This window comes from Hibiscus syriacus, unplaced genomic scaffold (genome assembly GCF_006381635.1).
Source record: "Hibiscus syriacus cultivar Baekdansim isolate YM2019G1 unplaced genomic scaffold, ASM638163v2 tig00113096_pilon, whole genome shotgun sequence".
NCBI lineage: Eukaryota > Viridiplantae > Streptophyta > Magnoliopsida > Malvales > Malvaceae > Hibiscus > Hibiscus syriacus.
This window is the reverse complement of record NW_024063440.1, coordinates 1,316,662-1,341,811: the sequence shown is the minus strand read 5'-3', so window position 1 is coordinate 1,341,811 and position 25,150 is coordinate 1,316,662. Positions and strand designations below refer to the sequence as shown.

At 36.9% G+C, this 25,150-nt stretch overlaps 3 protein-coding genes across 5 annotated transcripts; all 3 read left to right on the top strand.

Annotated features, from left to right (window-relative positions):
- Nucleotides 1-339: 339 nt before the first annotated feature.
- Nucleotides 340-20,753, top strand: LOC120185288. Its single transcript, XM_039189551.1, has 6 exons — nt 340-455; nt 18,952-19,269; nt 19,331-19,343; nt 19,470-19,549; nt 20,302-20,571; nt 20,661-20,753. The coding sequence occupies exons 2-6, from the start codon at nt 19,036-19,038 to the stop codon at nt 20,751-20,753; spliced, it is 690 nt and encodes a 229-aa protein (XP_039045482.1). The 5' UTR covers nt 340-455; nt 18,952-19,035.
- On the top strand, nt 1,823-20,822 carry LOC120185265. 2 transcript variants are annotated; one of them, XM_039189533.1, is made up of 4 exons: nt 1,823-1,878; nt 1,952-2,221; nt 2,352-2,451; nt 20,774-20,822. In XM_039189533.1, the coding sequence occupies exons 1-3, from the start codon at nt 1,843-1,845 to the stop codon at nt 2,442-2,444; spliced, it is 399 nt and encodes a 132-aa protein (XP_039045464.1). In that variant the 5' UTR covers nt 1,823-1,842; the 3' UTR covers nt 2,445-2,451; nt 20,774-20,822. The 2 variants fall into 2 exon arrangements, with proteins under 2 accessions (XP_039045464.1, XP_039045463.1); XM_039189532.1 differs by having other exon boundaries at nt 2,349-2,451.
- On the top strand, nt 2,862-23,520 carry LOC120185264. Of its 2 annotated transcripts, none has more exons than XM_039189531.1 (5): nt 2,862-2,876; nt 22,325-22,375; nt 22,661-22,794; nt 22,973-23,073; nt 23,203-23,520. In XM_039189531.1, exons 2-5 carry the CDS (start codon nt 22,346-22,348, stop codon nt 23,373-23,375), a joined length of 438 nt encoding a protein of 145 aa, XP_039045462.1. In that variant the 5' UTR covers nt 2,862-2,876; nt 22,325-22,345; the 3' UTR covers nt 23,376-23,520. The 2 variants fall into 2 exon arrangements, with proteins under 2 accessions (XP_039045462.1, XP_039045461.1); XM_039189530.1 differs by lacking the exon at nt 2,862-2,876 and adding an exon at nt 21,340-21,848 and having other exon boundaries at nt 23,203-23,518.
- Nucleotides 23,521-25,150: the final 1,630 nt, after the last annotated feature.

Here is a 25,150-nt window from a genome sequence, read left to right as displayed (position 1 = left end):
CTATAAAAACACCAATAGTCTGTTCTGTTTCAAACTGCAAACCATCTCTCTTTGATCTTCAAGAATCAAAATCCTTTCTTTTTCTTTCCCTAATTTGGCGTTAACCCAAGAATCCAAAGCCATGAATTCTTGTAATTTCTCTGGTAAATTCCTTGCAAAACCTATTTGTTAGTTTTCTGAATTCTAAGATTATGCTTCTTTGAAGGGTACTTGAAAAAAGATTGAAGATTGTTTTCTTTGAATTATTTTATGGGTACTAAAGGCTTTACTTTGTTTTTGTTTTTCGAGCATTTCATATTTTGCTGCTAAAAAGATGAGTTTTGTGTCTCACTAATGTATCTATCATGTTTAATGTTATTATCTTAACATAATCTATGTATCTTAGTTAAGATTTCTGTTATTAGATTTTGTTGCATTATTTATGTTTTGTTGAAAACTGGGCTTTGTTTTCCATGTTGTTTAAGGTTTTTGTAAGTATATTACTATTGCCATGAAACTCCTTTAACAATTTGTTTCCTGTAGGTGTTGGAATTGAGCATCACACATGGCTTACATCCCTCGATTCAAGCGGCATTTGAAGGATTCGAATAGGTGGACACCGACTCCAGAGTCCCTTGCTCCCAAATTTAATAGGAATGTACAGTTAAGAGCTTCAAAGCCTACGCTGATAGGGGAGGAAAGATCATATACTCGAACTATGCAATCCAGATGGTTTGTTGTTGGTTTGGATGATGGAAACATTGACACTTTTGCTGCTCATCTGAAGCCAGTTTCAGTTGAATCTATCGAGAGAAAACATGCGAGAAACCTCTAATCTTGGTGAAAAATAATTTAGATAAAGGTTGGTGGTACATCATTCCTAAAATAATGTGAAAGGTGTCCCCAATTATCGTAGATGAAGCAAAAGGGAGCCCGTGGACATCTATCGCAGAAAATGTTCTGCCAGACCTGCTATCTTCCTTTGAAAAGGCGAGGGCTGAAATAGAGTGTGGAGTTTCGAAAGATCTAAAGCTGGAAATGGTTGCTAGGTTTGGCAAAATACTTTTTCAGGGGTAAGCATTGATTACTTTGCTATTGCTTCATTGAAAGTAGACGATCCATATATTAGCAATGGCTACTGCTTATGAAAGCCCATCCATAAAACTCAAGGAAAGATAAGGTTCATTATCTTACCTTGACTCTTACCTTTAGTTTTATGGTTGGGTTTTTAGGGCTATTTTGCTTGAAGGAGATCAAAGTAACCCTGCTTTACAATATTGGTGCAGGAGTCCTTCTTGAGCCTTGAAAGTGTCAGTAAAGATTGTGTTAGTGAGACGACGTTGAGGGAATTGAAAAATCGTTTACACAAGTGTTCCTTCTTCATACTTGGAAAACATTATAGCTGAAGTTTCCTCGAAGATTAAAGTTGATTTGCAGATATGAAAGATGTATATCACGTGAAGGTATCTTTCCCACTTAACTCTACTTTCTATTGTGATATGATTGATTATTTTAGCAATTGAATGATTTCAATCTGTTTATGTGTAGTTGTCTGATAGCACACAACCAGCTTCAACCCTTTCGTGCAAATGTAGAGTAAAAGATGATAAAAAACTCCAACTACACAAGGCAAGTCTTCTATTACCATAGGACAAGATATGCACCCAATATGTTGACTTTCCTTATTCTGTCTCGAATTTATCTGTAATTATGGAATGGATCAACATATTGCTAATTTGAATCTCCCCACTTTTCTCTCCTTTTACCATGAAACAGAATCTTGTTTTTGTGTGTAGATAGAACTAAGTCAGTGCGTGACATGGTATAGATATCATGTTGGATATGAATCTCGATTTGAGGTTGATGCTGACCCACAAGAGAATCTTATCTTCTATGACTGTAAGTTTGGATCCTATTGGTCTCCAGTGACGTTAGTTAGTTTAATCGTCTGACTTATTTCGTTTACTCTTAGGAAGATGAGATGCAAAGCATTCAAAATCTGATTGATTCAGCAGTCCTAGACCCAGATGAGAAAGGTGGGTTGAGATGGCCATTCGGAAAAGCATCAAGTGGGAATAGATACAATGTTGTTGGTGTTTGGCACACAATGTCTAGTGCTTATGAAAACTCGTCCATAAGACTCAAGGTACGTCATGCTGACCGAATTGATTTCAGAACTACATACGGTGAAGCTTCAAAGGAGGTTTTCTTGAAGTTGAAAGGAATTGTTTCAGGACTGATGGTAAGCAGCACTTTCCATTTTCCCAATTTTGTTAAACGACCAGTAATTTTCTCATGGAACTTGTACACATATTGCGCGAAAACAGATATGATTATGTAAAATCACATTCGATTTTTTTTTCCGGGAGCAGGATGTTGAAACAAAAGGGATCTTGGACTTGCTTGAAGACAACTTAAGTTTGATATGGCAACACTTCTTGCGCTGCGAGCCTTTTCTAACATAGAAGAATCATGATGATGATCGTCCTCTCTTAGCTGTGTTGTTTCCGGATTTTGTTGAAAAACGATGGTTATAGTTTGATCATGGCAAGCATCAATTGGTAATATGCCACAATGTGCATACATATGTAGTTTTGTGGAAATGGCAATACTCTGCTTTTGCTTTCTTCCTTATTGCGACCCTTACAATTACTCCATATATTGTGTAAATTTAAGATATATCCATCATTGAAACATTAAAAATCAATTCAACTTTGAAGATTACAACTTTCAAGGCCAATGGATTCCCCCAGACATCAAAAGTAAATATTGGAGAAGAATCTAATGAAAAATACAATGGGGGAGTTGGGAACCCAATTCTCCCAACTTTTATTTTCACTCAAAAGATGAACTTGAGGGACCAAGCCTTCCACATGTTGGCCTTTATTGCTTGTACGGTAACCCTCTAGACTCGGCCTATGCGTTTCGACTAAATCTAGTTGATCACATTCATGATTCTTAAAGACATTTTCCGAAACCGTTATTCAATCAATGTAAAATCACATTATAAATGACATTTATGAATTATAATAAATTATACTATAAGAACCCAATTCATAAATATAAAATTAAAAAGTAACAAATTAATTTTAAACATGTCTTAAAAATCCAATTACGATAAACCGAATATAAATAGCAAAAGAGTAGTCATTATAAAATCCAATACTTTAAAATAAGGCCCATGTTACCAAAATAGAGTCAACTTGAAAGATAAAAACATTACAATCCGATATACTTCAAGAGATATGTTGATCCTCCAAGTGCTCGATCAGGGTATCTAACCAACAGTATCTAAAAGGGAAAACATTTTCGAAAAGTGAGGTAGGCTCAGTGTGTCCCAACATTACCATAAAATCATGATAGGTACACTAAACATATCATAGTCCAGTAAATCTCATAAAATCATACTGCAGTAAATCTTATAAAAGAGTTACCCTAAGGGAACATCTTAGGGTATGAGAGCCTACCCAAGATAGATTTCGGGGCCAAGGGGCCTACCTAAGAACACATCTTAAGGCTACATGGCCTACCCGAGAATGATCTCAGGGCCGCAGAGCCTACCTAAGAGTCACATTAGGTCCGTAAAATTTTCCAGCTTGATCAGAGTTGTACTTTATAAATTTGTATCTCAAAAATACAATTCCACCGTGACATAAATTCTATAAATCCAAAAACATGGTAATCAAATACCAGTTCAAACCAAAAATCTGATAGCAGTCATAATCCATAAACCATCACAATAAATCGGTGCATCAATAAAATAGTAGCCATAGAATTCAGTGTACCACATGTTAAAACAAATAAAACAGTTCAATAATAAATAGAGAACACACCTCGATAATAGGTTCAAACAGTAGATCTAGTGAGTACTGACCTCGCCACGCTCTGCTATATTTTTCGAAAGTAATTCATAATAACACTATATTACTAGTGGGTAACATAATTAATCTATGAAATCATAAGATTTATAGGTAATACGAGTGAATACTGGCACACGCGGTTTAACTGATCTAGAGGAGCTGGGTCGAGCTGTCGAGTGATCACGAGAGTCTTTTGTACCTTCAAACAATAATAATTTATCAGTCTCAAGCCTTACTTAATCATTCAAAGCTAAAACTCTCATGTACATATGCATTTTTCGGATTTGACTATCAATTTGGAGGCTTTCGAGTATAAATTTGATCAAACGGATTGCGGAATCGGAATTAGGACGTCGAAAAACATAAAATATGACTTTCGAAAATTCAAATTTTTTGTCAAAGTCAACTGCTTTGACAGACGATTTGGAGGCCTTCGGGTTTGAATTTGGAGAAACGGACTTCAGAAACGGATTCGGGACATTGAAAAATGTCAAGATAAGTATACTCGAAAAAAATCAAAGGTCGTTTAATGGCCGGTCAACTCCGGACAAAGTTCTGGTCAAAGGAGATCAACGACGATAAACAGTCAACTGTTTTACACAATTATCACCCTAATATAAATTAATTACAAAACTAACACCTTTTTTAAAAATATTTACGAAACTAACACCTTTTTTAAAAATATTTACGAAACTAACATCCTTTTAACAATATTTACGAAAATAACACCCGAGTCAATGGTAAACGGTCGGGTCGAGTCAACGGTAAACGGTCGGGTCGAGTTAACGGTCGGGTCGGGTCAGGTCAACTGTCGGGTTGGGGGGTCGGGTCAGACTGGTTCAGATCGGTCAGACTAGTTTAGACCGGTCAAGCCAGTCAAACAATGTCCACCTTCATTTCGCAACTCCCCCACGCGCAGGGGCGACTCGTGGGGGCGCGTGAGGCCTCATCCGATCTCCAAAAATTCCTGAAAAAATTCCTAAAATTCTTTTAAGCAATTTCTATACACTTACCAAGTTCGGTTCAAATTTTTGAACGGTGGAGAGCTCGATTTCAACTCGGCCGAAACTTTGACCGCTTCACCTGTAATACCCTAATTTAGGGGCTAAATTTAAGAAATTATAAAGTGGTGAATTTAATAGGTATTTTTGGAAGAAATTGGGGATTAAATTGTAAAATCGTAAAGTTGACAAACCATTTTAAGAAGTGCAGGAAGTTCAGTAACTAAACCCATGATTTAACCATTTTTTATATATGATGAAATATAACTTTCCCCTCGTGCGCAGGTTCTCATATTTTCCAGTTTTCCCTTCTCTAACAACCTTCCTTTCAACTCCGATCTACTCGCCTTCCAACCTCCGATCGACAAACTGAAACCACCATCGTGTTCGTTATCGACCGAGAAACAAAACCCCTCAAACCTTTCGTTGTGAATCGTCGTCGTTCGCCGGAAATATCGTCGGTAATAACTCGATTTTAGTTGGTTTTTCGTCGATTCACGACGATCTGATAATCCATTTTCGACTCCTCCCGTACCATCGTGTTCCTTGCATCGTTCCGAGTCCAGCAGTGTTCTCCATTTCTCCATCGTCGTTGGCGCGTGGAGGGTTGAGACCGTCAAAGTTTCCGACATTTTGGAATCGAGCTCTCCACTATTCAAAATTATGAACCGAGCTTTGTAAGTGCCTCAAAATCGCTTAAAATAATTTTTAGGAAATTTTCCAGAAATTTCCCGACACCGTAGCACTGTTCGTGCTCCACACCCGCCACCCCGAGAGTGGGCATCATCTGGGTGTTAATTTTGTAATTAATTTCTATTTGGGTGCTATTTGTGTAAAATTCGGGTGTTAGTTTCGTAAATATTTGTAGAATATAGCTAATTTTGTAATTAATTTCTGTTAGGGTGATATTTGTGTAAAATGGTCGAATGTTGGCTGTTGACATGCGTTGACCGTTGACCAGCGTTGACCGGACATTAAACAACCTTTGACTTTGACCAAGTATACCTATCCTGACGTTTTTCGACGTTCCAAATCCGATTCCACAGTCCGTTTTTCAAAATTCGAACCCGAAAGTCTCAAAATTGCCAGTCAAACCTGTTGACTTTGACCGCAAATTCCAAATTTTCAAAAAGTCATATTTTATGTTTTCGATGTTCTGAATCTGTTTTTGGGGTCTGTTTCACCAAACTCGAACCCGGTAAGTTATTTTTGACTGATTTATAACCCGATTCGATTCGTTTATCGCAATTAAGCTCCGTTTTTTATATAATTTATATTGATATGTATCTGAGGAATTATTGGAAGATTATTTCAAGATCGAGGGCGTTCGAATGGAATTTATATGGTCGATCAGTATTGCACATAAATAGAGGTAATACTTTACTACCTCTTTATGCTTTATGGAACATGTTGATATTGGTAAATGTATGAATAAGATAATGTTGGTCACTTTTGTGGAGTTGATTAATATATACACTCGATATAAATGTGGTAGAAATTCGGTAACTGAATACGATCGAGTGACTATTATAAGAGATTGAGGGATTGTTAGAATTAAATTACAAGTTTGTGATTAGTGATAAAGAAATCAGTCATGGATTTGTAACTTATATTTTATATCATCAAAGGTTAAATGTTAAAAGTACTTGGATGAGAAATTATTAGAATACTCCGGTAGGGTAAAATTTCGAAAATACTCTTATGTTGTAGGATGACAAGAATTGTCCTTGGAAGTTGGTTAGTAACTCTGAAAAGACATATTGATCCGATATAATTACAGATGTGCATAAGAAATAATAGTTTTGTTTAAAAAATTTGGATAACTGGTATTTAACGCCAACAAGGGTTTGCGCAATATGCTAGAAATTTGTTAAGGAATAATTTCAAGATCAGAGAATGTTCGGGAAAGCAATTGGCCATATGATCTTTAAATTATAATTATTTTTGTTAAGAGCTAATATCGAAATTATCTGGTTAAAAATTATGAAAATGCCCTTGAGAGGTAAAATAGCCCGAGTTGACCCTGAATGAGAAAGTACTTTGAGAATTTGTACTTAACTCGATTAAGTACGAATTTGATTGTTAAGATACTGACTTAGTACAAAAAAACTCTTGAAATTCCGTTGGTAAAAATCTGAGAAGGCACTTGACCCGAAAATATCCGAGTTACGAGTAAATACCTGAAGAACAATTTATCGGGGTTCTCTTTTATCAGAATTATTCGAAGGGACTGAAATAGATGATAAATTGGAATTAAATAATAAGACATGATGGAAGTAAATGATTGAAATACATCGGATCTGTAGAATGACCAGAATACCCCTATAATGGAAATAACCCAAGAATATCACCAAGCTCAGGAATGATTGGATATCCTCGAGCTTTGAAATGAATGGAATAAAATTGAACTCCAAAATTACCAAAATAACCTTATGGCCTAGACTAAGTAAATGTCTTGGATTAATTAAGGAATCCAAATAAGCATAGGTGTTGGACTACCTTTAAAAGTAATGAAACATAATTTAAGTGAGCAGATCAACCCTAAAGTTATGTCAATAACTAAATGAAATAGATATTACTTGAATGCATGTTCGTCTTCTCAAGTTTGGCTCGCTGATAAATTTTGGAAGTATTCAGATTTGAATTCTGATTTGATACTTGACATGGATTCTGATCTGATATCTGACATGGATTCTGATCTGATACTTGACTTGGATTCTGATCTGATACTTGACCTGGATTTTGATATGATACTTGACATGAATTATGTTTTGATTTTTTATATATCCGTTTACGGACTGGATATGTTTTATTTGGGGGGTATTGTTGGAGGAAGAATACATGGCGGCTCCTCAGCTTTTTACTCAGTGCCTTACTTACCGGTTCCTCGACTGTGTGCTCAAGGCCTTACTGGACGTGACGGGATTATATGGTTCTGGGGAACCTACACATTTTATACGTGACGGATGGGGGTGTATATATATATATATATGTTTTAAAAGATTTGTATCTTTTTACTGGTTTTAAGGGAACACACTAGAAAACCTATTCTAATCTCTTTAACCTAAACATCCCAAATATTTTCCATCAAAACTGAATACTATCTGTTAATGCCTGAAATATCAATAGGACCTCAGCTCAGCCAAAGAAATCAGTAGATATCTGAACCAATAAAGAAATATATGTTTCCCTATATCTGCACGTTCTTCAGTATCATCTGGTAGTTTTGTATTACTGAGCTTTTCAAAGCTCACTCTATTACTCACCATTGCAGGTTAAAAGAATTGTACCAGTGCAGATATCGAATTCAGTAAGGGAGTTCTTCCTGTGCTGTTTGCAGAGTACGATATATGTGATTAGGGGGCATGTAATTGTATTTTGTTTTAAATACGAGTATGAAAATCTATTTTATTTCTGAATATTGATAAATGGTTTTATGAGTTTACATCATGTTATGATAAAAAAAATTAAAATTTCCATTATTTTTACAGTGGGTCGCTCCGGTGGCCCTAATATGACACTCTAAATCGGATCGGGTTATCCATATCGGTCACGCGTCGCCGCCTACGGAGACAAAGAGGACAATGTCGGACTCAGAACGACACAAGGAACACGATGGTGTGGGAGGTGTCGAAAACGGATCAATGATCGGAGATGAATTTAAGATTTTATCGGTGATGGTGCTAAAAAAACGTTGAGACTTTGACTTGAAATTCACGACGTTTGGCAGCGTTTCACTATAATTGGTTTACTGGGTTTTGTTCACGGGTCGAAGATGAACACGATGGTGGTTCAATTTGACGATCGGAGGTCGGACGGTTTCAGAATCGGGCTTGAAAGTAGGGGTACGGGAGGAAGAAAGTTTAAGGAATATGCTTTTATGTTTTCTTATTTCAATTAGAAAACACGTTTATAACCAAACCTGTCGACACTTCTTGGAGGAATTTAGGGCTTGGTCCCTAAATTTCCTTCAACTTCTAAAATGACCTACAAGTTTTGAAACTTTTAATTTAGTCCCTAAATTTCACCAAATTAAACTGATATAAATATTTTTTTCTTTTTTTTTCAGGTTGTTACAATTCTCTCCCTTTATAAGAAATTTCATCCTCGAAATTTACCTTATGAGAATAGGTGAGGAAACTGAGCCTCCATTGACTCCAATGTCTCCCAAGTAGCTTCAGAGGGGCCTCGGTTACTCTATTGAAGTTTTACCATTGGGATGCGCCTATTCTGAAGAACTCACTCATCTCTTTCTAAGATCTGAATGGGCTCCTCCTCATATAACAAATCAGGTCTCAGCTCTACCTCCTCAACCTGAATAATGTGACCTAGATCCGGACGGTATCGCCTCAACATTGATACATGAAAGACATCATGAATAGGACTGAGCTGGGGATGCAACTCAAGCTGATATGCAACAGGTCCTACTCTCTTCAAGATATAAAATGGTCCAATAAATCTTGGACTCAATTTACCCTTACGCCCAAATCTCAGTACTTTCTTCCACGGGGATACCTTTAAAAAGACCTGATCTCCAACCTCAAACTGAATATCTTTCTTTCTTTGATCTGCATAAGACTTCTGTCTATCAAATGCCTCTTTCAGACGGTCACGAATCAATCTGACTGTGTCCTCTGTCTCGCGTACTAACTCAGGTCCCAAAGTCTTCTGATCACGTAACTCAATCCAACAAATCGGAGTGCGACATCTACGCCATAGAGTGCTTCGTAGGGTACCATAAGAATGCTGGTCTGGTAATTGTTATTATAAGCAAATTTAGCCAAAGACAAAAAGTTCTCCTAGCTACCACAAAAATCAATTACGCAGCCCTACAATATATCCTCCAAAATCTGAATCACTCTCTCAGATTGACCATCAGTTTGTGGGTGGAAAGATATACTATAATCCAATCTTGTTCCCAAAGCCGTATGTAGAGCCTTCTAAAATCTCGAAGTAAATCTCAGATCTCGATCAGAAATAATAGACAATGGAACACCATGCAATCTGACAATCTCTGAAATATACAATCTCGCCAGCTTGTCCAAAGTATAATTTACCCGTACAGGAATGAAGTGAGATGACTTTGTAAGTCTGTCAACAATCACCCAAACTGAATCCTTTTTCGAAGGAGTCATAGGTAAGCCAGTAACAAAATCCATAATAATACGCTCTCATTTCCATTTAGGAATCTTGATAGGCTGTAACAAACCTGACAGATGTTGATGTTCTACCTTAACCTGTTGACAAGTCAAAAACCTATCCACAAAATCTAAAATATCATTCTTCATACCGACCCAATGATACCTCTCTCTTAAATTTCGATACATCTTATCTCCACCGTGGTGCATAACATATGGACTACTGTGAGCCTCATTAAGAATAGTCTGTCTCAACTCAGTTTCATCAGACACACAATAGCGACCTTTGTAGCATAAAACTTCATCCTGATAAAGGGCGTAATCTGAGCTTGTCTCCTGCTCTACTTGCTCAAAGATGGTAAGCAAGGAGCTATCAAAGGGCTGATTAGCTTTGATTTCATCAACCAAGGTTAGCTTAACTTGCAATTCCGCAAACAAAGTTCCATCATCATATAAATTCATTCTGGCCATTAAAGACCTTAACTCCGTTATCTCCTTTCGACTCAAAGCATCTGCTACAATATTAGCTTTACCAGGGTGATAATCAATCACGCAATCATAATCCTTTAAAAGCTCTAATCAACGATGCTGTCTCAAATTAAGCTCATTCTAGGTTAGATACTTTAAGCTCTTACGATCCGTAAAAATATAACACTTCTCTCCATAAAGACAATGCCTTCAGATCTTCAATGAAAATATCACTGCTGCTAACTCCAAATCATGAGTTGGATAATTACACTCATGCAGTCGTAGTTGACGGGACGCATAAGCCACTACCTTACCCTCCTGTATTAGAAAAAAACCAAGTCCTGAATGTGAAGCATCACTATACACTGTAAAATCCTTCCCGGACTCTGGTTGAATCAACACTGGAGCTTGAGTCAAAACTACCTTTAATTTCTCAAAGCTCTCATGTCGTGTCTCGCCCTAGTCAAACGATACGTTCTTTCTTAATAGCTTTGTCAAAGGAGCAGCAATGATTGAAAAACCCTTGACAAAATGTTGATAATATCCAGCTAAGCCCAAGAAACTACAGATCTCAAAGACGTTCTTGGGTCGTTTCCAATTTAGAATAGCCTCGATCTTGTTTGGATCGACCTGAATACCTCGCGCAGAAATAATATGCCCCAAAAATGACACTTCTTGAAGCTAAAACTCATACTTGCTTAGTTTGGCGTATAGACGATGCTCTCTCAAGGTCCGCAGAACGATCTTCAAATACTTCGTCATGCTCTGCCTCAGTACGAGAATATATCATAATATCATCAATGAAGACAACCATAAATTAATCCAAATATGGTCGGAACACACGATTCATCAAATCCATGAAAGTTGCAGGAGCATTCGTCAAACCAAAAGGCATTACTAAGAATTCATAATGACCATATCTAGTGCGAATGACCATTTTTGCAACATCGGACCCTTTAACTTTCAATTGATAATACCCCGAATGAAGATCAATCTTAGAGAATATAGTAGCTCCTCACAAATGATCAAATAAGTCGTCAATCCTCGGTAGTGGGTACTTATTCTTGATCGTCATCTTGTTCAACTTCCGATAGTCAATACATAGCCTTAACGATCCATCATTCTTTTTCACGAACAGAACTGGAGCTCACCAAGGTAAGTTACTATGCCGAATAAATCCTTGATCGAATAAATCTTGCAATTAGACCTTCAACTCCTTAAGTTCCTTTGGAGCCATGCGATAAGGTGTCATAGAAATAGGTGCAGATCCTGGATAAGTCTCAATCTCGAACTCTACCTCTCTATCAGGAGGTAACCCAGGCAACTCTTCCAGAAAGACATCAGGAAACTCACTAACTGTACGAATCTCCTCGATCGTGGACAAAGAACCTTTAGTGTTCAAAATACAGACAATGAAAGTCTCATATCCCTTTCTGATCATACAATCAATTTCCATAGTTGAAACTATATTGGAGAGATAGCCACGTCGTTCACCAATTAACACAACAGTCCGACCATCTGAAGTCTTCAGAGTAGCTCTCTTGTATTCGCAATCCATATTTACCTTGTGTTTATTCAACCAATCCATCCCAAGAATTAGATCGAACTCCTCTAAAGGAAGCTCCATAAGATCAGCGAGAAAAATTTCTCTCTAAACCTCTAGAGGACAACGCCGAAATACTTTATTCACTAATACTGCCAGTCCTACTGGACTCGTAACCGTAACAATATTATCAGTGTCCTCAATCAGAATCTGAAGGTTTCTAGATACTGAACGCGGTACATAGGAGTGGGTGGAGTCATTGTCCAGTAATGCAAAATATGGGATAGAATAAATAGTAAATGTACCTACAATAACCTCAGGCTCATCTCTGTCATCCCGACGTCTAGTGGCGTAAACCAAAGCTACCTGTCTAGCCTCAAAAATTGTTAGCCCTCTATTCTGCTGAGGTTGGGCTCTACTGTCTGTCCTGGACGTTGATCCTCGAGCCTTTTCTTGACAATGATCTCTAATTGGGGTTTCTATTATAGTCTGAGAATGTATAGGAGTCTGGGTAGCGGTCGGCTCAAACAAAGCTAGCTGAGGATAATCCCTCTGAAAATGACCACTAGATCCACAATGAAAACATGATTTGGTCTTCCTATAACACTCTCTTGTATGTCGTTTACCACAAAAGTCACAAGGAGGCACTTGAAACGGAACCGAAGAACCACCTTTACTAATAGCTAAAGGTGAAGATACTACAGGCCTGAAGTGTGTATTGCTCCTCTGACGGGGCAAAGTACGAGTCCTCTTACCGGACTGTGCAAATGATTCAGTAGGGCTAAAAGATTTCTTAGATCGCTCCTGATCAACACGCTCTCTACCATAAGTTAAAGCCTCCATCTCCTCAGCATCCTTGGCTCTGCCCACCAACACATCAAAAATCTCATCTTGGTGGGTAACAACCTACATAAGTAGCTCGTATCTGAGTCTGAGGGCAAATTTAAGGCATCGATCTCTCTCGGTAGGCACTAGACTGATTCTATACTTTAGTAATTTCAAGAACTCTATCTCATACTCTGAAACAGTCATGTCACCCTGAACCAGGTCCTGAAACTGCTATCATCTCTGAACTAAATAACGCTCTGCCAAGAAACGGCTCCTAAAGTGCTCCTTAAAGAAATCCCACGTCAAACGATCGGTTGAAACACTACTGACCACTGATTCCAACCATGTGTGGGCATTTTCATATAACATCGCTACTGCACCCAGATATCTCTTAGTTGGGTCCAAACCCAACTGATCCATACGTCTTTCAGTATCCTGGAGCCAATCTTCCTCTTTAGTAGGAAATCCACCAATCTGTCCTCCAAATGTTCTGACTCCATTAGCGATCAGAGTCTGAGAAATAGGCACCTCGGATCTAACACCAGTAACTCTGACTACTCCTTGAATCAACTGTAGAAACTGTCTACCAAAATTCTCATAAAATGTAACTCTGGTAGAATCAGGCTCAATATCGGTCGCTCCTATGATCGGTGTAGTCATGCCAATACCAACGGTAGGAGGCAAATTTGTCGGGTTCGTAGGAGCAGGATCACCTATCGGAGGTGGGGGATCTACTCGAATCTCATCGATCGGGTCCACAAATCTAGCCACTTGACCTCATCCACGGCTAGTTCGACGTCCACGTCTATCACTTATTTTGGTGGATCTCAAGTTTACTACAGAAGATAAAAGTCAGGGTTAGATAAGTACTTAGAGTCTCAAACACAGTTAAAATCGTAAAAACTTTGTGACATGGCCTTAGTAACTTGTTTTGTAAAATATTTCAAAACCGTATTTTCAATTTGGACTCATACACAGTCCGATATTTAAAAACCAAAAGCTCTGATACCAATTAATTGTAACCCTCTAGACCCAGCCTATGTGTTTCGACTAAGTCTAGTAGATCACATTCATGATTCTTAAAGATATTTTCCGAAACCGTTATTCAATCAATGTAAAATCACATTATAAATGACATTTATGAATTATAATAAATTATACTATAAGAACCCAACTCATAAATATAAAATTAAAAAGTAACCAATTAATTTTAAACATGTCTTAAAAATCCAAATTATGATAAATCGAATATAAATAGCAAAAGAGTAATCATTATAAAATCAAATACTTTAAAATAAGGCCTATGTTACCAAAATAGAGTCAACTTGAAAGATAAAAACATTATAATCCGATATACTTCAAGATATATATTGATCCTCCAAGTGCTCGATCAGGGTATCTAACCAATAATATCTGAAAGGGAAAACATTTTCGAAAAGTGAGCTAGGCTCAGTGTGTCCCAACATTACCATAAAATCATGATAGGTACACTAAACAAATCATAGTTCAGTAAATCTCATAAAATCATAATGCAGTAAATCTTATAAAAGTGTTACCTTAAGTGAACATCTTAGGGCCTGAGAGCCTACCCAAAATAGATTTCGGGGCTAAGGGGCCTACCTAAGAACACATCTTAGGGCCGTAGGGCCTACCCGAGAATGATCTCAGGGCCGCAGAGCTGTCCTCTCTTTGTGAGTACTAAAATATGATGCGGATATGTGTGCAAGTATACACAATCGAACAAGTAATAAAGTGATAAGTCAAGTATCGTCTCCACAGGGAATTGGGGAAATCAAATTGGTTTGTCAAGGCACTTTACTTTGCTACATAAGTAAAGTTAGTTACGGTATGTACAAATAAGAATGCAGTGGCAAAATGGAATGGATGTGGTGGTAAAGGAATAATGATGGTGTGGTAGCATATGGATATGTAGTGGCAATATAAATTGTGATGTATGAAAACAGATGAAAATGTCAAGGCAAAATAAAATGCAAATACTATATTTAATATATGTAGGACTTAAGCTTTCTCACAAGACAAGCAGCAATGGAAATGAGTGGAATGAGTCACAACGAAAATCTAAGTCTATGTCTCTGAATGGTGTTTCTTCTAAGCTTACCCTTCCCGACAGAGTCTACTGAAATGCCCTATGCTATCTCTAGTAAGGGACTCGACAGATTAAATATGCCCTGGCATAACCGATTGGCGTAAACCTTTCCAGTGACCCTATTGGTTCAGTTAATAGGATATGTCTCGGCAATACCTTTTTGCGGCAGCATTAACATCTAACCTATCGTTTATACATAACTCCATTTAGTTGAATGAAATCCTATCCTTATCTCTAAGGTGGATTAGGCCTAGTTACTATCTAGAACCCCTTGTTTGTATAGTTCCTCCCTAGCTTCTCTCAAAGACTAAAGATATTTTGTCAAGGCATTCTCTCGAACCCTAAGCAGCTTCTAAGGAAAGGCTACTCTCGTAGCTCCTACATCCTTAAAGCATTAAGTCTCACAAACAAAACAGAATAAAGCATAAAACAGCAACCATTCATTAAGTCTGTAAAATTTTCCAGCTTGATCAGAGTTGTACTTTATAAATTCGTATCTTAAAAATAGAATTTCACTGTGACATAAATTCCATAAATCCATAAACATGGTAATCAAATACCAGTTCAAACCAAAAATTAGATAGAAGTCATAATCCATAAACCATCACAATAAATCGGTGCATCAATAAAATAGTAGAAATAGAATTCAGTGTACCACATGTTAAAACAAATAAAACAGTTCAATAATAAATAGGGAACACACCTCGATAATAGGTTCAAACAGTAGATCTAGTGAGTATTGGCCTCGCCACGCTCTACTATAGTTTTCGAACCTAATTCATAATAACACTATATTACTAGTGGGTATATAATTAATCTACGAAATCATAAGATTTACGGGTCATACGAGTGAATACTGGCACAAGAGGTTTAACTAATCTAGAGGAGTTGGGTCGAGCTGTCAAGCGATCAGGAGAGTCTCTTGTACCTTCAAACAATAATAATTTATCAGTCTCAAGTCTTACTTAATCATTCAAAGCTAAAACTCTTAAATACATATGCATTTTTCGGGTTTGACTATCAATTTGGAGGCTTTCGAGTCTGAATTTGACCAAACGGATTGCAAAATCGGAATTAGGACGTCAAAAAACATAAAATATGACTTTTCGAAAATTCAAATTTTTAGTCAAAGTCAACTACTTTGACTGACGATTTGGAGGCCTTCGGGTTTGAATTTGGAGAAACGGACTTCAGAAACAGATTCGGGACGTCGAAAAATGTTAGAATAGGTATACTCGAAAAAAGTCAAAGGTCTTTTAATGGTCGGTCAATGCCGGTCAAAGTTTTGGTCAAAGGAGATCAACGACGGTCAACGGTCAACTATTTTACACAATTATCACCCTAACAGAAATTAATTACAAAACTAACACCCTTTTAAAAATATTTACGAAACTAACACCCTTTTTAAAAATATTTACGAAACTAACACCTTTTAAAAATATTTACGAAACTAACACCCTTTTTAAAATATTTACGAAACTAACACCCTTTTAACAATATTTACGAAAATAACACCCGAGTCAACGGTAGGGTCAGGTCAACGGTCGGGTCGGACCGGTTCGGACCGGTCAAGCCGGTCAAACAACGCCCACCATCATTTCGCAACCCCCCCACTTGCAGGGGCGGCGCGTGAGGCCTTCTCTGGTCTCCAAAAATTCCTGAAAAAAATTCCTAAAAATTTTTTAAGCAATTTCAATACACTTACCAAGCTCGGTTCAAATTTTTGAACAGTGGAGAGCTCGATTTCAACTCGGCCGAAACTTTGACCGCTTTACCTCCCTCACGCGCCGTCGCGTATGGAGATAACGATGACACTGTCGGACTCGGAACGATACAAGGAACACGATGGTGCGGGAGGTGTCGAAAACGGATTAACGATCGGAGATGAATTTAAGATTTTCTCGGCGGTGGTGCTAAAAAAACGTCGAGACTTTGACTCAAAATTCACAGCGTTTGGCAGCGTTTCGCTATAATTGGTTTATTGGGTTTTGTTCACGGGTCGAAGATGAACACGATGGTGGTTTCAATTTTACGATCAGAGGTCGGACGGCGTCGGAATCAGGCTTGAAAGTAGGGGTGCGGAAGGAAGAAAGTTTAAGGAATATGCTTTTTTGTTTTCTGATTTCAATCAGAAAACACGTTTATAACCAAACCTACCGACACTTCTTGGAGGAATTCAGGGCTTGGTCCCTGATTTTCCTTCAACTTCTAAAATGACCTACAAGTTTTGAAAACTTTTAATTTAGTCCCCAAATTTCACCAAATTAAACCAATATAAATATATTTTTTCTCGTTTTTTTCGGGTTGTTATATGTACGATATGGTTTTTGAGGTTACTGAGTCTCCTAACTATTAGAAATGAGTCTCCTAACTATTAGAAATTATAAAATAGTCCACTGACTATAAAATATTATTTTGTTGAGTCATCGACTATTAAAAGTTATAAAATGATCACCCGACTATTCATATGTTCCAAAATCATCATTTTTCTTTAAAAAACTTATGCCCGTCTGAGTTGGACGTAAACCTGATAACTGAGATTCGATCCATAAAATATCGCTTAAACAATTTTGGGATCAGATTTTATCATATCTCAATCAATAAGTTAACGCCCATCTTAGACAGTCGCCAATTTTTTAACGAAAAATGATGACTTTGGAACAAATTAATAGTATTTTAAAACTTTTAATAGTCGGAGGACTCAACAAAACAACACCCTATAGCCAGGAGATCACTTTGTAACTTTTAATGGTAAGAGATTTATCAACACAAGAAATTATTATATGGACCTGGCTCACCACGTCATCTGTGATCCTGACCAATAAAAATCAATCCATCTCAGTAGCAGAACCACGTGGGGACGGAAGGGGACATGGTCTACCCCAACTTTTATGGTTTAATTGTATTTTAAGTTCTTAAAATTTTTGAAACCATTAAAATTAGGTCTTGATCCTCCTAAAATATTCTAGTTTAATTATTTTTTAAGACGTTATCAGTTTTAAAGTTAAATGAAATTAAGTATTGTCTCTAACTTTTTTTGTTTAATTACTTTTTAAGACATGATAAAATTGAAATTTGTGAAATTAAACCTCAATCCTCAATTTTTTGTGGTTTAATTACCTTTCAGAACCTTGTTAGTTCAAAAGATAGGTAACTTGACCCCTCCCATAATTTCATTCTAGTTCCGTCCTGGATTCATCTCAAAATAACTTCTAAATAACTACTCACTCTTAATTTACATGTAAGAAAGAGGTGAAAATTCACCTTTAAAAATGAGATGAATTAATTTTATTGGTTGAGATCGTAGATGACGTGATGAACCAGCTATATTTCTAATAATTTTTCGCTCGACACACTTTTACGTTGGTTAGAAAGAATTAATGCAAGGAATCCCATGCACGTCGACGGATCGTGTTCAAGCAGCTGTCCACTTTAAGATCCATGCATACATTATAATTCTGTCTATGGCTTTTGGAAGAAGAAGAAGAAGAAGAAGAACTTCTTCCTATGTCAAACTGTCAATGGAACTTCTTGCAATTAAGTAGTTGAAAGTAAGTTCCAACTATAAAAACACCAGTCGGTCTGTTCTGTTACAACCAGAATCAAAATCATCTCTCTTTGATCTTCAAGAATCAAAATCCATTCTTTTTCTTTCCCTAATTTGGCGTTATCCCAATCAAGCCATTGAATTCTCTGGTATTTTCTCTCTTTATTTCTTGCAAAACCTATTTGTTAGTTTTCTGAATTATAAAATTATGTTTCTTTGATGGGTAATAAACGAAAGATTGAAGATTGTTTTTCTTTGAGTTATTTTATGGGTACTTGAAGGCTTTACTTTGTTTTCTTTTTCGAGTATTTCATATTTTGCTGTTAAAAAATATAGTTTTGTGTCTCACTAACGTATCAGTCATGTTTAATGTTATCATTTTAACATAATCTATATATCTTAGTTAAGATTTCTGTTATTTTATTTTGTTGTATTATTTGTGGTTTGTTGAAAACCTAGCATTGTTTCCCATGTTGTTTAAGGTTTTTTAAGTATATTTATCACTGTCATGAAACTCCTTTAACAATTGTTGTTTCCTGTAGGTGTTTGAATTAAGCATCATACATGGCTTACATCCCTCCACACAAGAGGCAGTCGAAGGATTCGGACAGATCGACTCCGACTCCAGAGTGCCTTATTCCCAGATTTAATAGTGATGTACATTTAAGGGCTTCAAGGTCCAATGCTGATAGGGGTGGAAAGATCTTATATTTGAACTATGCAATATCCAGATGGTTTGTTGTTGGTTTGGATGATGGAAACAGTGACACTTTTGCTGCTCATCTGAAACCAGTTTCAGTTTAATGAATCGAGAGAATAACAGGTGATAAACCTCTAATCTTGGTGAAAAATAATATAGATAAAGGTTGGCGGTACATCATTTCCTAAGAGAATGTGGAAAGCTATTTCTTATATTGTGGAAAAGTGATCTTAAATTACATTTTTTGTCCGCAATTATCGTAGATGAAGCAAAAGGATCCCGTGGTTGTCTACTGCAGAAAACGTTCTGCTAGACCTGTTATCTTCCTTTGAAAAGGTGAGGGCTGAAATAGAATGCGGAGATGTAAAGCTGTCAATGGTGGCTAGGTTTGGCAAAATACTTTTTCAGTGTTTTAAGTAGCCATTGTCCTTGAAGGAGATCAAAGCAACCCTGTTCTACAATATTGGTGTCCACCTTGACTCTTACCTTTAGGCTTATGATGAGTTTTCATAAGCACTAACCATTGCTAAGATAGGTATCATCTGCTTCCGATGAAGCAGTAGCGTAATCAAAGCTTACCCCTGAAAAGGTATTTTGCCAAACCTAGCAACCATTTCCAGCTTTACATCTTTCGAATCTCCGCACTCTATTTCAGCCCTCGCCTTTTCAAAGGAAGATAACAGGTTTGGCAGAACATTTCTGCAATAGATGCCCACGGGCTTCCTTTTGCTTCATCTACGATAACTGGGGACCAAAAATATAGTTTAAGAACACATTTCCACTATAACTTTCCACATCATTTTAGGAAATGATGTACCACCAACCTTTATCTAAATAATTTTTCACCAAGATTACAGGTTTTCGCCTGTTTTTCTCTTGATTGATTCAACTGAAACTGGTTTCAAATGAGCAGCAAAAGTGTCACTGTTTCCAACATCCAAATCAACAGCAAACCATCTGGAGATTGCATAGTTCGAATATATGATCTTTCCATTCCTATCAGCATTAGACCTTGAAGCCCTTAACTGTACGTTCCTATTAAATCTGCGAGCAATGGACCCTGGATTCGGAGTCGACCTATTAAATCTTGGAGGTTTTTCACCAAGATTGCTTGTTTCGTTTACTCTCAGGAAGATGAGATGCAAAGCATTCGAAATCTGATTGATTCAACAGTCATAGACCCTGATGTGAAAGGTGGCTTGAGATGGCCGTTCGGAAAAGTATCAAGTGGGAATATATACAATGTTGTTGGTGTTTGCCACACAATGGATAGTGCTTATGAAAACTCATCAATAAGACTAAAGGTACAACATGCTGACAGATTTGATTTCAAAGCAGCATACGGTGAAGCCTCGGAGGAGGCTTTCATGAAGTTGAAAGGAAGCGTTTCAGGACTGATGGTTAGCACTTCTTGAAGTTGAAAGGAATTGTAATACATATTGTGCGAAGACATGTGATTATGTAACATTACTTTCAAACTTTCTTTCAGGAGAAGGATGTTGGAACAAATGTGATATTCGACATGCTTCGAAACAACTTGGGTACGATATTGCAACACTTCTTGGCTGCGAGCCTTTTCTAACATAAAAGAATCATGATGATGATCTTCCTATCTTCACTTACATGCCACTTTCTCTTAGCTGTGTTGCTTCCGGATTTTGTTGAAAAACGATGGTTATAGTTTGATCATGGCAAGCATCAACTAGTGATATGCCACAATGTGCATACATATGCAGTTTTGAAGTTTTGTGGAAATGGCAACAGTCTGGTTTTGCTTTACGATTACTCCATATATTGTGTAAATTTAAGATATATCCATCATTAAAACATTAAAACATTAAAAATCAACTTAAAAACCAACAACCAGTTGGTCTATTGGATGAGGCACTATGTCAATGTCAAAGGTTTGAATCCTGACGTTTGTGAATGAAGGAAACTGGGTTGGGAGGATCGTCCTTGCCTCTGCAGTACCCGATCTAGATTATCCGGTTAATAGATCGGATACCAGTAATTAATTCAAAAAAAATCAACTTAAATTTTCTTAACTTTGCTTTGATAAGTCAACTCTCCAGCCCATTGGGTCTGGACTAATCGTCAAAGGTGAACTTAAAATAGAATACTACTCGAACCAGTTCAGACCAGCCCATTGAACACCATTGAGCAATGGGCAAGCGAGAAAAAACGTCGAGTAAAACACACCGGCCACCATCTAGACCGTTGTTTCAGATACAGAGACACCCTTTGTTTCCTCATTTTTTTCACTTCCAAAAGCATCATTAATTCCTTTGACTCAAACTCTCATCTCCCAGATTTCCCTCAAATGAAACTCAGTCTCGTTTTAAACGCAAACCCCAAAACATACACTTTAGTCCCATTCATTTCTTTCCCTTCAAAGTCGAAGAACCAATTTTTCTTGTTGAAATCACCCGTTTCTGCAAAACCTTCTCCTTGTTTCATTCCACTTTGCTCGTCCAATCGTTCTACCAATTCAACTTTGAAGATAACAAGTTTCAAGGCCAATGGATTCCCCCAAACATCAAAAATCAATCTTGGAGAAGAATCTAATGAAAATTACAATGTGGGAGTTGGGAACCCAATTCTCCCAACTTTCATTTCAACTCAAAAGATGAGATTAAGTGATCAGGCCTTCTATCTGTTGGCTTTTATTGCTTGTACGGTATGGTTTTTGAGGTTATTGTGTGCTTTGGGTAGTTCTTCTTTCTGGAATTCCTTTTTTGGAGCTTTTTATTGCATCGATTTTCTGTTATTTATAATAGTGCTAGCGTTTTATGTGGAATTGAATTGCTTATGGTAAGATATTTAAGAATTATTGAGAAAATGTTTGCTTTATATGATTGATTGTAGCTATGGGTTTAGCATCTTCTTTGTAGTGGTGTTTCTAGCTTGCTTAGCATATTTTTGGTGGCTTTTCTTAGTTGTTGGATGGTTTTCATCAGGTGCATTTTCTCAGGGCTAATGATTGCGAATTAAATAAATTTTGTTGAATGCATATCAGGAACAATTCAAGTGTTTGGTGTTGAAATTTTCCATTTTGAAATGTTCATTATATTGTGTCTTGAACCTATGTTACTAAGTACCAAGCAACATGTTTGATGTTGAGATTCTGTTTAGCAATCACTTGTGTGCATGCAGGCATCTGTGGGGTTTACAAGTATGGTCATTGCAGCTGTTCCAACTCTCGCTGTAAGTTTTCTTACAGCGTATCCGTGCCTTGTGATTCGAACTGTCAAGAATCACAGGACAATTCAAGCTTGTTCAACCAGACTGTGATGTATTGCTAATATAGTCCGTCTTAAACTTTTAGTTCTGTAGCATTATGTGGTCAAAATGAAAGTTTATGTCGGCCTTAATCAAAGAAAGGAATGCTTTTGTCGGTGATACTATTGAACAGAAATTTTTCTCTATATAATGATTTGGTGTAGTCTTCATTTTATATGTTTATTTCTTTATGTTTTGCTTGTTTTGCAGGCATTTGGAAGAGCTGCGGTTTCTCTTTCCAAGCTAGCAGATACAGCACGAGAGGAGCTTCCCGGCACCATGGCTGCGATCAGGCTTTCAGGCATGGAGATCAGTGATCTTACACTCGAACTAACTGATTTAAGGTGACAATCGAATTCTGATTTTGTTGGAATTCAGACATAACTTTTAAATCGACAGCGACCTTAATCATGTTGAGAAGCTTATATCCCATCTAGGAAGATGGTTCTCATTTCTTTTTCATTTTCACATAGATTTCATGGTATTGTGTATAATGCTTCAGTTTGCTACTTTGGCACATAGCCAAGAGATTGCAGATGGTGTCAACAAATCGGCTAAAGTCATGCAGGCTGCTAAAGCTGGAATTCGGCAGATCGGTTCACTTGCTCACCAGCAGACAATGTGTAAGTTCAAAAGTTGCTCTTGAACTGCCCCTCCCCCTTTATCCTGCAACCCCAAAATCGAAGGCTTGATACCGATTTCTTCTATATCCCATTTACTTATTATAACTCTTTTACGACATCTTTGTCCAGCGATGATTCAAGAACGGGCTAGTTTGCCTGTCATCTCTTTACAGCCTGTTGTTGCCGGGGCTGCCAGAAAAACTTCTCATGCTGTCGGCCAAGCCACAAAGGCTATAATGAACATCATAAATCAAGGAGAATCGAGCTCGGAGAACGACTACGATAGCAGCATTGACGGGTGATGTTAGAAGTGCTACACAATGGAAACCAACCATCCCAACTCCTTGAACTTCAGCTTTGTCAAGGATTTTGTATATGCTGCAAATCATGCAACTTGTTGCACTTGCTAAATTCATTTGTTTTAGAGATGAAAAACTAGGTACATTTGATCATGTTTTTGACACATTTAACTTCTCTGTGTGACTTTTATATGCTCTATAATAAAATAACTAACAAATATTACTTAATAATCAAATACATAAATGTCGCAACCGTCTTTCGGTTGGGCCCCGAGATTGGGCTTCGACGTGATAAATGTGGATTGGAGTCGCCACCGATCATTTATTTAAAAATAAATGGGTTGATCGGATACCTAATTTCTTACCTGATCTGCATCGTGCCAGATATGTGTCGGATTCGGGAGTCGGTTACAGTCAAGGAAGGGTTAGCACCCTTGAACTGCCCTTTCGGTACTACGTAATTTCCAGTTGTCTTTAATTAAGAAAGTTGTAAATTTAAATTAAAAGGTAAATTTCGATCCTAATTACTTACCCTTGATTGATTTGAAAATATCCTTTAAAAAAAATCGAGAAATGTGTTAGAAGAGAAGAAATAAATAAATAATAAAGGAAGTAATATAAATGAAATAAGGAAAGTAATAAAAAATAAAGTGAATATAAAAATGAATAGAACACATAAAATAAATAAAATGAAGAAAAATAATAGCACTAACATATACCTAGCAAACAACTAAATAAAAATAAGATGATAATGCAAATAAATAAGTAAAACAAATAAAAGGAAGATAAAAAATAGAGAATAAAAATAAAAAGAAAATAGATAATTAAATAAATAAAATATGCAAAAAAAAGAGTAAAAGCATATATATATATACGAAAAATAATAATAGTGAGAATAGTAGTAATAATAAGAAAACTAAATAAAAAATGTATATACATATATAATAACATATAAACTAAGCATTTAAAATAAATAAATAAACAAACAAAATTAAACTAGAAAAAGGTAAAAACAAAAGGACCAAATTGAAAAGAAAGCAAAATTTAAAGGTCAATTTGTGAATAATTCAGGCTTGATATCGATTTGGGGCCGAAAACAAGTAAATTGTTTCTCCGGAGGACTGAAAGGGTGATTTACCCTCTCTTGGATGGAAACACGTGGATCCGAAGGATGAGCGGGTTGGGCCACTGTCTAAAACGGGTCAGCTATATGTCTTAAGGATTAAGCAAAAATTTGCTAAACCATCATTCTTAAACAAAAGCCTCCTTCCCTTTATCCTTAAACGCTCTCGCCTGTTTTTCAGAAATGAAGAACAGGGCCATGGTTCTTCATGAACCCAGAAAACGCCACCCTACGCCGCCTCGCCGTCGCCGTTGAACGGCGCCGGCCGTCGTTCATCGGCGGCAAAACTCGTGTTTTTATATTTTTTTTTGAAATCTCGAAAGCTTTTTGAAATTCCTTTCTAAAAACAAAGATTGTTTTTCAAAAATCGATTAGAAAAAGCGTAGATCTAAAAAAAATTTTGAAAAAAAAACGAAGGGTCTCCCTTTCGTCCTCGGCCGAATGGTTTTCTTGGTGGTTCAAAACTCAAAAATAACGGCATGCAAGCAGTGCAAGGAACCGAATCGAAAACAAAGGTAAAAGCGATACCTTTTATTTATTTTCTTTCAAAATTTACAAGAGATTTGCTAGTTTTCCTGTGTTTTCTTGTGTACCCTCTCGTAATATTTGTGTATCCGTGTGTGAAATTGTGAAAATTTGTGTAAAATAGTGTGTA